At 42.4% G+C, this 13,663-nt stretch overlaps 1 protein-coding gene across 8 annotated transcripts in view; it reads left to right on the top strand.

Annotated features, from left to right (window-relative positions):
• Positions 1-13,663, top strand: part of ATP11C (ATPase phospholipid transporting 11C) — a 117,158-nt gene that overhangs the window by 62,967 nt on the left and 40,528 nt on the right. For all 8 annotated transcript variants that reach the window (XM_034782526.1, XM_034782528.1, XM_034782525.1 and 5 more), the window contains exons 5-12: positions 318-425; positions 3,434-3,562; positions 5,906-6,009; positions 6,743-6,793; positions 9,180-9,244; positions 10,841-10,922; positions 11,520-11,670; positions 12,781-12,978. In XM_034782526.1, coding sequence (XP_034638417.1) covers positions 318-425; positions 3,434-3,562; positions 5,906-6,009; positions 6,743-6,793; positions 9,180-9,244; positions 10,841-10,922; positions 11,520-11,670; positions 12,781-12,978 — 888 coding nt within the window. The remainder of the gene's footprint in view (positions 1-317; positions 426-3,433; positions 3,563-5,905; positions 6,010-6,742; positions 6,794-9,179; positions 9,245-10,840; positions 10,923-11,519; positions 11,671-12,780; positions 12,979-13,663) is intronic.

The following is a 13,663-nucleotide window of genomic DNA, read 5'->3' as shown; positions in this document are numbered from 1 at the left end:
CGTATTCTTGCCAATCTTGAGAATAATAGAAACATGTCACAGCAATTTAGATGCTCCTTGCATGCAATGCCTAAAGATTAGTTTTGTGTGTGTTGTTTTAGTCTGTTCTGAATCTGTCAAATGTATATGTGAAGTTTTTAAAAATTAACTTGGTTCAGACGGAGCTATTCAGGTCGACGTTCTGGCGTGCATGAAGGAGCTCTGATAACTGTGTTTAACTTACTTGCTTTTTTATCTCCCTCTCTCTCACAACTTTATTTATTTATTTACTTCACTACCTGGGCTTGACTGTGTTACCTGTATATTGGTATGTCTAGGGCTATGAGGACTGGCTGAGACACAGAGCTGACAAGGAAGTAAATAAAAGCAGCGTCTTCATTGTTGAAAATGCAAAGCAAGTGAAAAAACACAGCGAAAAAATCAAGGTAACCATTAATAGAAAGAGAGAGAGATGCACCTGGGAGCCATTGGGAAAACTCCCATTGATGTGGTAGCAGAATCCGACGCTGTGGCTGAATACTTGAATATGCTAAGGGTCTAATTCTGCAGTTGTTACTTCTTGTCTTCCCATCCTCTTCCCTAAACCTCCGTTTATTTTCAGACTGGAAACCTTACGAGCCATTCCAGTTAATAACCAGGTGCTTGCTTGGCTTTTGTCTGGTCACTTCTTTGAAAGGCTGCCATGCACTTTACTGGTGGGGCTGATGAGTAACTTACCTCTGATCATTTTTCATTTGGTGGCTGGAACAGGCAGTCCTTCCTTTATCCCGCGCTTCCCAAGGACATCTGAGAAGATGTCTGCTAGCAGAGATGCTGATTTATCACCTCTCACTGTAGAATGCTAGATGGCTGCTTTCTTTATACATTTTTATGTGAAATTGTAAGGAGGTGTCTCTTATCCTAGTCTGCGGCCCTGCTGAGTTGGGCTGACCTCTCAGGCCAAGTCCTGCACTTGGATACAGGTGGACAGCGCTGGTTGAAATCAGAAGGAGTTCTGGTTGTTGGAGGGCAGAACTGGCCCAGAGTGCCTGGGAGAGAATGGCCCTCAGTGCTTAGAAAGGGGCCCTAGCTAACGAGTTTAATTTACAGAGCTGGGATGGTTCGTTTAATCTGTGGTGGAGGTTTTCCCTTGGTGCTCTAATATTGGGATAGAATGCAACAGCGTTTGTAAGAACAAATACTTGCTCGTGGCTTGTTGTGACAGTTCTTGGGGTGCCCAGGGCTGAGTCACCTTGTTACCCACAGACTCCAGCAAGAGGGAGTCTTGTGGTAGCTGGATGTCAGCTCCCTGATGCCATCAGCTCTTCAGCCCCTCTCCTCTAGGCTATGGCAGCCCTTGCTTTGCCTTGCAGATCACCAATAGGTGTACCCTAGTCCCCAGGCCCCTTTGAAATGTCTCCCCGTAGCGTTCCGTTCCTTCTCCACCGAACACTCACAGGCTATGTCTGCACTACACAGCCTTGTCGCTACAGCCGTGCCACTAAAAGTTGCACAGCGTAGCCGCTGTTTGTCTGCTCTCCTGCCGACAAAAAACTTCCACCCCCAACGAGCGGGGTTAGCTTTAACGGCAGCAAAGCGCTCCTGCTGACAAAGCGCTGTTCACTCCGGTGCTTGTCATCAGCAAAACTTTTGTCTTTCGTGTGTGTGTGTGTGTGTGTGTGTGTGTGTGTGTGTGTGTGTGTGTGTTTTTAAATACCTCTGAAAGACAAAAGTTTTGTTGTTCAATTGCCAGTGTAGACAAAACCACAGTAATACCAGGTAAGCTGTCCCCAGAGGAACAGAGTTCACACCAGCTTGTTTGGTTCCATGGAGGATGAGCTACTGAGATATATTTATAGTGAAAACAAGCCTAAGTTTATTATCAAAGGCTAAAATTTAAGAGATGGTGAGCAAGGATAATGGATTACATATAAAACAAAATCAGTACATGCTTTCCAGAGATTAAACTTAATTTAACCACCAGTCTAGAAGCAATCTTTTCTCACCCAAAGGTCCTTCACAGTGCTTCCAGCCAGGGCAGGTTGGGATCTCATTTTCATGAATGTAATCGCACTTCCTTAGGTACAGGATAAAGAGGTTTCCTTTTGCTTTTTCCTTTATAGCCCCAAAATTCATTGTTGGTCCCTCATGTCAGGATGACCCCTGGGGGTTTATTCCTTGGTATACTGGACTTCGTATGCAAATGGAGCCTCCATTCTGTTGGCTTACAATGCTTAATTTACATGTGGATCGAGGGAGACAGGTGATTATACGTCCTTCGTCTGGCAGAATCCCGTTTATCAACCCCGTCTTGATTCAGACTTCTTTAGGAACGTATTTTCAGTTTATGTATACATAACTTCTTCCATGGCATTTGTACAGACATTTCACCTCAGTGTTAATGACCACTGTGAGCCTGGCTTTCATTAAAGACCTCACGTGACATTCTTTATGGAGAAATACTGTGAAAACAGGGTGCTGGGTGTAGTGAGTTTGTCAGGCCTGTCAAGAGTTACCGTGACAGCGCAGTGACCCCTTTGCTGGTTGGCATTGAGGGGCTCTTAAGGTCACACTTGTGTTTTCCTCTTGGGGCGGAGGGACGTGTGAGGCCTTTGATCAGAGGGTTCTGTTACACGTTGTCAAGAGCCTGGCTCAGGGTCCCTCAGCAGCAAATGAAAGGAAGAAAAATCAAGAAAATATAAATTTAAAAAATGCTACTTATTTGGGTACTTATTTGAGTGTAAAGAAAACTTCACTCTGCTCCATCTCCTCACAACAAGTGCCGTGTCCCCTCCATCCAGTAATGAGTGTTTTCCAAAGCTAGGTAGTGAGGGAACGTAGTGTATGTAGCGGCTGCTACGGAATAGTCCTAACTGAAGAAAAAGCTTTCCACTTGGAAGTCTAGTAGAAGGGGGTGTGTGTGAGCTACATATATGAACAAGGGCTATGGTGGGTAAATATCAAGCATACTGTCAGATAAAGGAGAAAAGATCTGGAGTCCGACTACATTACTACATTTCCACTCAATAGTGAAATAATTTCATAGCTTTGTTAAACCCCTTCCAAGGGCCCTCAAACTTCAAATTCTATTGTTCTGCGAACAATCACTGCACAGAGGCCCTACTGAAGTGGGTGAAAGTTGTTAAATATGGAACCATTGTAAGACAGAGTAAATGTGCAGGTACTGTGTTGCTATCGTTATGCAGTCTTGATAATTAGCTTTGAGCAACAGTTCTAGCATGTGGATGGCAAATCATCGGGGACAGTTACACAATTGCAGTACTTTTTTTGGTGGTAAGCTTAAAAAGCTCTTCAAATTCCCATGATCGGAGAGGATTTGTCCTCTTTCTTGTAGACTTGGATAAAAAAAGATAAACTGATTTAAACCTTTAATCATCTCCTTCAGGGCCTGATGAAATGAATCATTAAAAAACCACAGTTGCATTCTTTCCAGGTTGGCGACATTGTAGAAGTGAAAGCAGACGAAACCTTCCCCTGTGATCTGATCTTCTTGGCATCGAGTAATGACGATGGGATCTGTTACGTCACGACGGCAAGTCTGGATGGCGAGTCGAATTTCAAGGTAAGAAGAATGAAAACACTTCAGGCAGGAGTTTAGAGTGCAGAGTCAATGCATTGCAGTGGCTCCTCTGTGCTCCGATTTTTTTTGTTTTAGTTGCAACTGAAGTCAGCCTGGGTGTCTGTCAGTTCAGTTTGAGAACGCTTTGGGATCACACATTCTGATTGTGATTGGTTGTGTTTAGCTTCCATTTCCGTTTAACTCTCTCATCCAGTCACTCAACACTGAAGTGCTCTATGGATTTGTGTGTGTGTGTGTGTGTGTGTGTGTGTGTGTGTGTTTTAAATAACTATTCCTAATGGCACTGTTCCAAACTGTGTTGGTCTTGACAGATATACCTGCATGCTGTATTATTTATCCTGCTAAAGCAGGATACCACTTTCATCTTCTTACCCATGTAGAAAGATCTAATGAATTAGTAAATAGATCACTGCAGTTTCAGCTTGTTTATTATAGCAGTCACCCGTAGTGACCTTTGCAATTGAGATTTTATCAGGGCTTTCACTCTATAACTCCCTGCTTTCGCTCCCTCTGCACTTATGAGTAGTTGTCCCCTTTTTGTGACTGAAATTCTTCATGTTTGATATGAACTCATAGGTGAATTGTTCTGGATTGTTTTGCAGAAAAAGCCTACTAGTCATTTAAACTATACTCTGTTCCCATTGGCAGAAAATTTTAAGATGCGTTTTTTCATACTCATGACTCAAAAGGGCTGAACTTTGAGATTTGAAATTGTACCAGTTGGGTAGGCTTCACTGAAGATGAATTCTTTCTCTAATTTATTCCCTCTACCTTTCTCCCCCACCCCCCCCAATTGAAACCCCCCTCTAAAGATATGAAAACTTGGTTTCACTCATGCACAGGAGTAATTTGTGCTAACATTGGTAGCTGTAGTACTAAGTGTGGAACAATGTTAGTAGTGTAGAATTCCTTCTAACTCCCACAGAAGTCAGTGGGCGTATGTATCTTCATTCGTTAAAAGGGTGTTGGATCAGGTACGTGGCTAATATCGATATTGATAGCCATTAGGTAATGTAGAAATGTATGCGTGGAAGCTGATTCTGTGTTGAAATATTTTTGATTGTATTGAGTTCACCAACTCTTTAGAAGTGAGCCTTTCTCCTGGGCATCTTATCAACTTCACAAGCCAAGTAGTGCTGGGTCTGCAACCTAAGTGGCTAGATTAGCAAAGAGGAGTGGAGCTTTCAAGTTCCACAACCCTAAAGTACCCCTTCCTATATTAAAGCCGGTTTAAATGTATGCCATAAAATATACAAAGATGTGCAACACGGCTGAGTTAATTTCAGAACCAGAACATGTTTCCTGACTTTGAGCATTTGACATGTGACACTAAAGTTCTACAATAAGTATCTTGTATTGTTTCTGCTTGGTCACTAGTGGTTGTCTCCTGAATGTTGATGTAACAATGAAGAAGTTTGGGGGACAGGGAGGAAGAGTGGGGAAAATGGCAGAACAGCATAACTGAGGCTTACCTGTCCTGTGGGGGGGTGGCGATGGAATTTTTGATGTAAGACACAGACATTCTACTACAAAATCATTCACCACTGGTATTCAAAATGGTGTTTATAATTTGTGTACTGTAGCTGTTTCTCCCATCAGTTTCAGGAAGAGGAATCCAAGGCTAAGAAGTGAGAGAGCTTTTTAGTGAATGTGTTTTTGCAGACGGATTAAGGCAATATATCTTGCTGACTGAAGTTTAGAACCGTTAAGTAGTTTCTATAAATAGAACTTTAAAAACAGCAAATTGGAGTCTTCCCAGGCTTTCCAATTAGTTGTGTGAGAAAGGAACTTTCACAGCAGTTGATGCTAAGAATAGCTCTTGGTTCTGTCAATACTGTTCCTGCTCCCCTGGTAGCAGAGCTATCTTCTAATTACCTTCAGAAACTGCACCGGACAATTTCCTTAGAGGAGCTGAACATCTGTTGAGCGCTTGTAGCTATCTTTTGAAGTAAACCAGTGTTGCAGGAGTTCACCATGCCTTAGGACAGCCCTGAAGGAGGAGTATGTCTCATAATTTATTGGCAGGTACAAGAGACCTCCCTTACTAAGTAACCCTCTGTCTTACCAGACCAGTCCAAAGTATTTCCTAAGCATGTTAAATGCCAACCTGTTCTTCCTTTCATTAGAAGACCCTTCCCTCTCCTCCCACTCCATCCTTAAACAACTGATGGGTTACTTGAGTGGTCGCTTAAGACAAGCCTCCTTATACATCAGTGTTTTTAAGTACTGAGCTATAACTACTCATTGGGCAAAGACCTTCTCTGTGCTTGTGCTTCAGTGGAGTTGTGTGACTCCGTAATAGCTCTTGCTGCTCTTTCCACCTAGACTCATTATGCAGTGCGGGATACGACTGAGCTCCGGACAGATGACGACATCGACTCCCTTACTGCCGCAATTGAGTGTGAGCAGCCTCAACCTGACCTCTACAAGTAAGTACGGGAACAGCCACGACTCCCGGTACTCAACTGATCCTGGTCGTTTGTCCATCACTTAGTGTCCTTTGACCGGGCAAACTAGTGAACCGTTGGCACCCGTCTAACAAAGTAGTCGAAGGGAGCCGCTGAATTCTCGTTCCAGCTGAATACGCTGCATGGAATTCAAAAAAGTGATTGTCTTCATGTTGTCCACAAGGAATGAAAGGCTTTTTAAGGTAACACTCGCAGATGTTCCTGGGGAATTTACTGAGCTGTCCGACAAAGCTCCCTGGAAATTGGACTTAGATGGCAAAGCATCTGCCCTGGGAGGTGCTAGTGCACCAAAGTGTCACTAGACCCATATGCCTTTACAAACTTGGGTGTAGGCCTGCTTAGAAACATGGCTTTGTTACCTTTCTGAACAATTTTAAGGGTGGAAACCCACTGGCACCCTGGCCCCAATTCAGCAAGGTGCTGAAACACAAGAACAGCCTCATTCTAGTCAGTGGGGCTCCTTGCACGCTTAAAGCTTGGCATGTGCTTAAGTACTTTGTTGGATCCTGGCCTGCGTAATGTGTGCTTTCCAAAGCGCCTTCTCTCTGAGAGCATAAGACTCTGATGTCTTCTAACTGTCTCATTTCTTCCCACCTGCCTGTTGTGACGTTCCTTATGTTCGTGATGGCTCCTTGTAATTAAATATACAGCAAACATTGGTTAACTAATGTCCTCTTATATATTTTGATCACAGATTTGTTGGAAGAATTAACATCTACAGAAGTAACCAGGAGCCTGTAGCCCGGTTAGTTCACTTGGCTCATTGTTACTCATTGCAGATGGTGTTTGTTTTCTTTATTGATAGTTCGTAGCGTCCTGCTTATCAAGGAGGACTTGTGGAGATTAATAGGCCTGAAATTTGAGCTTTCTTATCCTACCTTTTTTTCTTTCATGTTGCAGTTTGGTTTTATGTGTTCTAGTGACTTGAGAAAATTTCAGTCATTCCGAATGAGGGATCACTTGATGCTTACCTGTTCTGTTCATTCCCTCTGGGGCACCTGGCATTGGCCACTGTCAGCAGACAGGATACTGGGCTGGGTGGACCCTTGGTCTGACCCAGTATGGCCGTTCTTATGAGGACAGCAAGCCCTCTTAAAAATCCCAGCTCTTCAGCTGTGACAATCTCCAACAAATGCCCCAGGATGTTGTGTGTGTTGGGTTTGCCGATGTGGGAGTTTACAGGATGTGAGCACATGTGCAACCCTCTGCATCTTCTATCACCCCTGCTGGAATCATCCTTGTGAGCTGGCGGATAAATGAAACTGACAGGCTCCCTGCTCTCTGAGCTCTTGCAGGGCGGGATCCCGCATCAGTTTCACTCCCACTGACCAGAACCAGAAGAAGCAAAGAGTGATGTGCTGGGCATGTGCTCACTACATCTGCTCTCCAGCAAACCCAGCCTTCGCTTTGCTGAAGAGCTGGAGTTCTAATGAGGTGCAGCCCGTGTTTTGGGTGACCAGTACATTTTCTACATCAGTGGGACACAATAGAGGGTGGGTGAGAATGTAGATTTCCTGAGGGGAAGGTTTTTGATTGTGAGTCTGTCAAATAGGCTGTTTCTGTGCACAAAATGTTTTTTTCCCCACAAGCAGCATATGTACATTAGTTTGCAAAACTTTTCCCTGTTGCTGTTTGTTTAGTGAGTACAGCCATGTGCTCAGAGCGGTGTAAAACCTGAACACAAAGACAGTCCCTGCCTTCATAAGGTTACACTCTACAGACACAAAGAAAAAGACACCCTAGAAAGTCTAGAGATGACGGACTTAGTCTGTTTATTCCAGCTGTGTATTGTAAAAGCATGTTTCATGCTAACATCTTTGTATATATCACAGGAGAAAGCACCAATTCACCAACAATGCTGCAAAATTAATGGGCCAAATTTTAAAGTAAAGAAGAAAATCAAAGTTTAATCCAAGAAGCAGTGAAAGATAGATTTCAGATAGAAGTGGAAGCATGCATGTCCGTTAACCCAAGAGTTTTGGAATTCGAAGAGTTTTTGATTCCATGGCCATAAAGGACCTTTGTGACGATCTAATCTGACCACATATACAGCACAGAAAGTGACAGGAGGGCTTTGAAAACCAAATGGTCACCTCTCAGCCTGCATTTGTAGTGTTTGTGATGTTTCTCGCTGGTCAAGCAGAGATGCCAGCAGATGTGCCCCTCAGATTCTTAAGTTGAGAGACTAATGGTGGTCTCAAATACTAACTGCAATACAGAACTTTTGAGGGACCCTTGAAACCTGACAAATTGATTTTTGAGGATTTGCACAAACTTTTCTCACCTTTAAAAATTCTGCCACCCGATTAGGATTAGAAGTGGAAATGGCAAGCGGTCATGAAGGGAAATAAGGAATTAATAGAACAGACAGAGCAACATGGGAGCAAAAAAATAAGTAAAACATTTTACAGCATCATGGATTTTTTTCAAAATGCTCCAGGGGGTTTAGCACTCTTGAAAATTAGTTCACTTATTTAGGTACCTAAGTATAGGTTTTAGACTCTAGCATCAGGTACTTATTCTTGAAAATCTTGACTTGAATTCTAAAATGAGTTAGACAGTGGAGAGTCTGAATACCAGTAATACTTTGTGTGATAAGAGATAAGAAACCACAAATGTAAATATAGGTGTGAAGGCAAAAATACAGTCCCAGAATCAGGGCCGGCTTTAGGCCGATTCCCCGGAATCAGGCCCTGTGCCTAAGAGGGCCCCGCACCCGTGCCTAAGAGGGCCCCGCGCCTTAAGCACCTTTTTAATTTTTTAATTTTTTTTTACTCACCCAGCGGTGGTCTGCTCCAGGTCTTCGGCTGCACTTCGGCGGCGGGGGGTCCACTCCGGGTCTTCGGCGGGGGGCGGGGGGGCGGGTGTCCTTCAGTGCCGTGGAAGACCCGTAGCCGAGTGAAGAACCCGGCGCCGCCGCCGAAGTGCCGCCGGGTATTCGAATCGGCCCCCACAGGTCCTAAAGCCGGCCCTGGCCAAAATAAACAAATCCCCAGAATGAAGCGTATCTACAGTATTTGGGTTTAAAGGACTTCTGCTTTAGCTTTGTTTAACTCTGGGTATAAAATGTAAACACGTTGGAATGAAATTGTTTGTAAGCAATCTGATACTATAACTTTTTCTGTGTTTAGGTCTTTGGGTCCTGAAAACCTGCTGCTGAAGGGTTCTACTTTAAAAAATACAAAGAAGATTTATGGTGAACAGCTTTTTATTGGTAGTTCTGATGGATAACTGAATGAAGTTAGCAAACAAATCTAAATGTCTATCGTAGCGTCTAGTGATGGAAAACTCCTGTCTACACTGCTTCTTTCAGTGCGCTGTACATATCTCATGCTCATACACAAGTTAATGAATTAATTTTGAGAGTAAGATTTCACGAGCTACCGTGTCAGATGGTTAACTGAAATCTGAATATGTTGACCAGGATCTTCAGAAATTACTTGTGCTTTTTGAGAGCCCATCTTGAAACTAAAGCTGGGCGAATTTTTTTTGGCAAATAGAATTTTTGCTGAAAAAAAAATGCTTTTTTTTCAGGGCTCCCAAGCTTTTGAATTTTTTTTCAAATTTCAAAAAGAAAAAAAAAAGGGGGGGGGTATGAAGAGGGCCAAATCGAAATGAAAATCCCCCCCATAAAAAGTCATTTTGAGTTGACCAAAATGTTTTTGTAGATTCAAAATAATTAAAAAATAATAATTTTGAATTGACCTGGAATGTTTTGGTTGATTAGAAATGATGATTTTTTTTTTTTTTTTTTTTAGTTTGTGATGGACAAAATATTTCTGAAGAATGCTTTTGGTTAGAATCACAGCAGATTTTTTCAGCTCCGCTCCCAAACAAACAAACAAACAAAATCAATTATTCACTCCGATCTATTTGTGACACCTTTAAAGAGGCCCAGCTCAGCACTTTCTGCCATGTAGGGACCCCTTTACAGTGTCTCAAGTTGCAAGTCCCTTTTGAAAATTATTGGCCACACACCCAGTACTTTATCTCCATCCACTAACACCTGTAAATCTGTCCAAAAAGCAGCAAAGTTTGTCTGGCAAAAATGTATCCCTTCTCAACTCCATACTGCCTGCTGCTAAGGGTTCCACTATCCTTCAGGGAAATTAACTGAGCCAAGGTGTAAATGGCTGTAGCTCCATTGAAGTGAAGTGGATTTGCACCTGCTTACACCAGTTCTGAATTTGGTCTAGATTTTTCAGAGATTCTTTTTTCCCCCTTCCCCGTACTTGTTTCCTTTTACTTTTGGCAGGAGTTGCACTTACAGGATGCTAATTGTCTGTACCACATTCTGAGTGGCTCTTGTACTGTATCTGCTTTTCTCCTTACGTCTCCTGCTCTCCTTCCCCTGACTCAAGCCTTTTCAAAACAACAATCAGTAGTGCAATACATTTGTTTGCCAATTCCACGAATACCCTTGCATATATACACTTGTATGAAGCTATCTTTTTTCCCCGTCAGTTTGTACAAGCAATTGTGATAGATGAAAATGTTTGCTAAATTTAACAAACTTTGTACAGAAATAAATGTATGCTCTGGGAAACTATTCGGGAGTTCACGCCTCTCATCAGCCTTCAGATGACTTATTGTGGCACTTGTGTTAGCATTATTCGATACCACTGGGGGTTCCTTGCTTAAATAACAATGCATAACACTTGGGCAATACCGCTGTCTGTGGATAATGAATCTAAAGCACTGTGCAAATATTAATGTACCTCACTGACAAGTGAGAGGTAGGCTTGCAACTCAGAAAGGGAACGATTACAAGTGATGCTTTAATGTTCTGTAGGAGTTGCGGTTTATACTGGAATGGAAACAAAAATGGCTTTGAACTACCAAGGAAAATCACAAAAACGTTCAGCTGTAGAAAAGTAAGTGTGCTTCAGAAGGAGAAAAGTTTGTAAAAACTGTTCGTTTCCTTATGGGTTCATGTGTGCAGAAATAATCCCAGCATTTGCTGCCTTTTGTTTCCGATACACTCTGTGTAGAAAATCTGTATACAGGTCTGTCGCATCTTATGCACATTTAACATGCGCAATTTCAACTTTACGTGGTCAGCAAAAACAAAAAAAGAGGAAAACCAACAATTTTAATACTGTACCTGTTGTGTGGGCGATTTCACCCGCCATTGAACTCAATGGGGTTTTGGCCATACGCGGTTTTCGCTTTACACGCTAACCGCGGAATGGAATCCCCGCGTAAGATGAGACAGACCTGTATTGGGTTAAGCATGTCTCCTAAAAAGCTACAGCATTTAGTCAAACTTTTAAAAAGTATTACTCCAGGCTTATGCTTTACTGGGTGAGAAGTATTAAAAATCCTGGGTTTGACCCTAAAGATCAGGGCTGTCAAAAGCAGTAGTCTATAGAGTTTCCCTTTTAAAAATAAGAATAGTCTAACCCTGATTGCTTGCATGATTGAATATTAAAAATAGCTGCATGGATTTTAAAAATAAACCTATTTTTCAGATCAATCAACGCCTTCTTGATAGTATATTTATGCATCTTAGTGAGTAAAGCTACGGTGTGCACCACTCTGAAATACATCTGGCAGAGTAATCCATTTAATGATGAGCCATGGTATAACCAAAAGACAATAAAAGAAAGAGATACGTTCAAGGTAAATGGGGTTGTGTTTCAGGATCTCCTCCAGCCTTATTTATTCTGACAGTTTTGTTTAATCTGCCAACCCCTGTCTTCCCTGCATGTTGTTTGGAATACATACTAAGGAAAGTATTGTCAATCTCTTAGCTCCCTTTTCCCTTTTGCTTGTAATTATTTACTGTCTCAGCCGCTCTGTGCCACTCTTGTTACTTATGTGCAAGATTGCTTGGGAGTGATTGGGCAAAACACGGCCGAGGAAGACTCGGATGCTAAAGCTGCTCACATATTGGTGTTCTTCTCATATAGAACGTGTGTGCCAACTGTTTATGTTTCTAAATGGCTGCCTCTGATTTGCTGACAAAAGACAGGTAAATAGAATTTTGGCCCCCGAGATATACTTAAACACAGGAGCACATGCTTGGTCCATATCTGAACTCCAGCCAGTTTTCAAACTCGAATATATAAATTTAGACTGGGGCCACTTTCATTAGGTGTCTAAATATGGATGTAGGTGTTTGAGGTTTTAAGTAGTCAGGCTTGAAAATGTTGGCCTGGTCTCAACTTACCTTATTTGCTATCAGAGTTTTAGGAGACCTCCTTGTGCTTTTGCTTACACCAGTTGTACGGTAGTGTAGCGCTCCTGACATCAAAGCAGTTTCTCCTGATTTAAACTTGTTTAAGTGAGATCAGAATCAGGCCTGTAGTATTTACAGAACGGTGTTTGGCTACAATGTTGATTTAGACAGTCCTTGTGGTTGTAAATAAAATGCCACCGTGAGCCCAATGCTCTTCAGTTATGCCTTTACAACTCCATGCGAGTCAGTGAGGTTGCCAAGATGTAGCTGTTTGTCCTGAAATTTCGTTCCGCTGGCAGTCCCCCCCCCCCCCCCCCGATATTTTCTTCCTCTGATCTGGTCACCCTAGCAAGATGGAACTGAGAGCAGAATTTGGTCCATTAACCTTAGTTTTCTCAAGAGTTTTATTTTTCATATTGAGTTCTCTTTTCACCACTGAAGAATAAAATCTAAGTAGAACCTTGAATTTCTTGTTGTTGATTTATGTCTGTATCTGGCTGAATTGGATATCTGATTGGTACATGCTGCCTCGTTTTATTTTTTCTTTGCAGATCTTAAGAATGTTCACAGACTTCCTGTCGTTTATGGTTCTGTTCAATTTCATTATCCCGGTCTCCATGTACGTTACTGTAGAAATGCAAAAATTCTTGGGCTCCTTCTTTATTGCTTGGGATAAGGAGATGTATGATGAAGAAATCAAGGAAGGAGCACTGGTGAATACCTCGGACCTCAACGAAGAACTCGGTCAGGTCAGAACGTGCTCTCCATTTGTGCTAACTTAAAATTGGATGCAGGGACAATGTAAAACTGTGCAACTCTTCCTTGGACTAAAACAGTTGTAGTGAAATCCCTCCTGTAGAACTTGTGGGCAGAACTTCAGCTATGAAGCTAATTTGGGCCATGGTGCTACAGTTTCGTGTCTGCTTTTAGTTTCATCTGGCTGCCTTCCATGGCCAGGGGCTGCTCTAGCAGCCAGTAATCACGGGAGCATAGAGGCATACTAGCCCTACCCCCATGACCGCAAAGGCCATGGGTAGAGTAGTTTCATCTTCTATCTGTGCTTTGATTAGGAAACAATCGTCATTGATTGGCGCTTAGAGAGACAGATGGTGTTGTTTATTTTGCTTCGTTTTCTATTGATAGGAAACTCTGATGCAATATTTGTGGATTTAGATTTGTATACAATATGTAATTCCCTCCCTTCTGGTGGTTCTACTCACCATCCTAGAAACATCTACGTTCTTAGGGAAATACTCCAATATCCAAAACCTAGAGGCATAAAAGCTCTGGGGTATTGATCCAAATAGGGGATTTATGGCAGCGGTTCTCAGCCAGGGGTACGTGTGGGGGTTCTCCAGGGGGTACTTCAACTCATCTAGATATTTGCCTAGTTTTACAACAGGCTATATCAAAAGCTCTAGTGAAGTCAGTACA

The sequence above is a fragment of the Trachemys scripta genome, chromosome 9 (assembly GCF_013100865.1).
Source record: "Trachemys scripta elegans isolate TJP31775 chromosome 9, CAS_Tse_1.0, whole genome shotgun sequence".
In the NCBI taxonomy this organism is placed as follows: Eukaryota; Metazoa; Chordata; order Testudines; family Emydidae; genus Trachemys; species Trachemys scripta.
The sequence above is the reverse complement of the archived record's forward strand: the minus strand, read 5'-3'. Positions and strand labels throughout refer to the sequence as shown.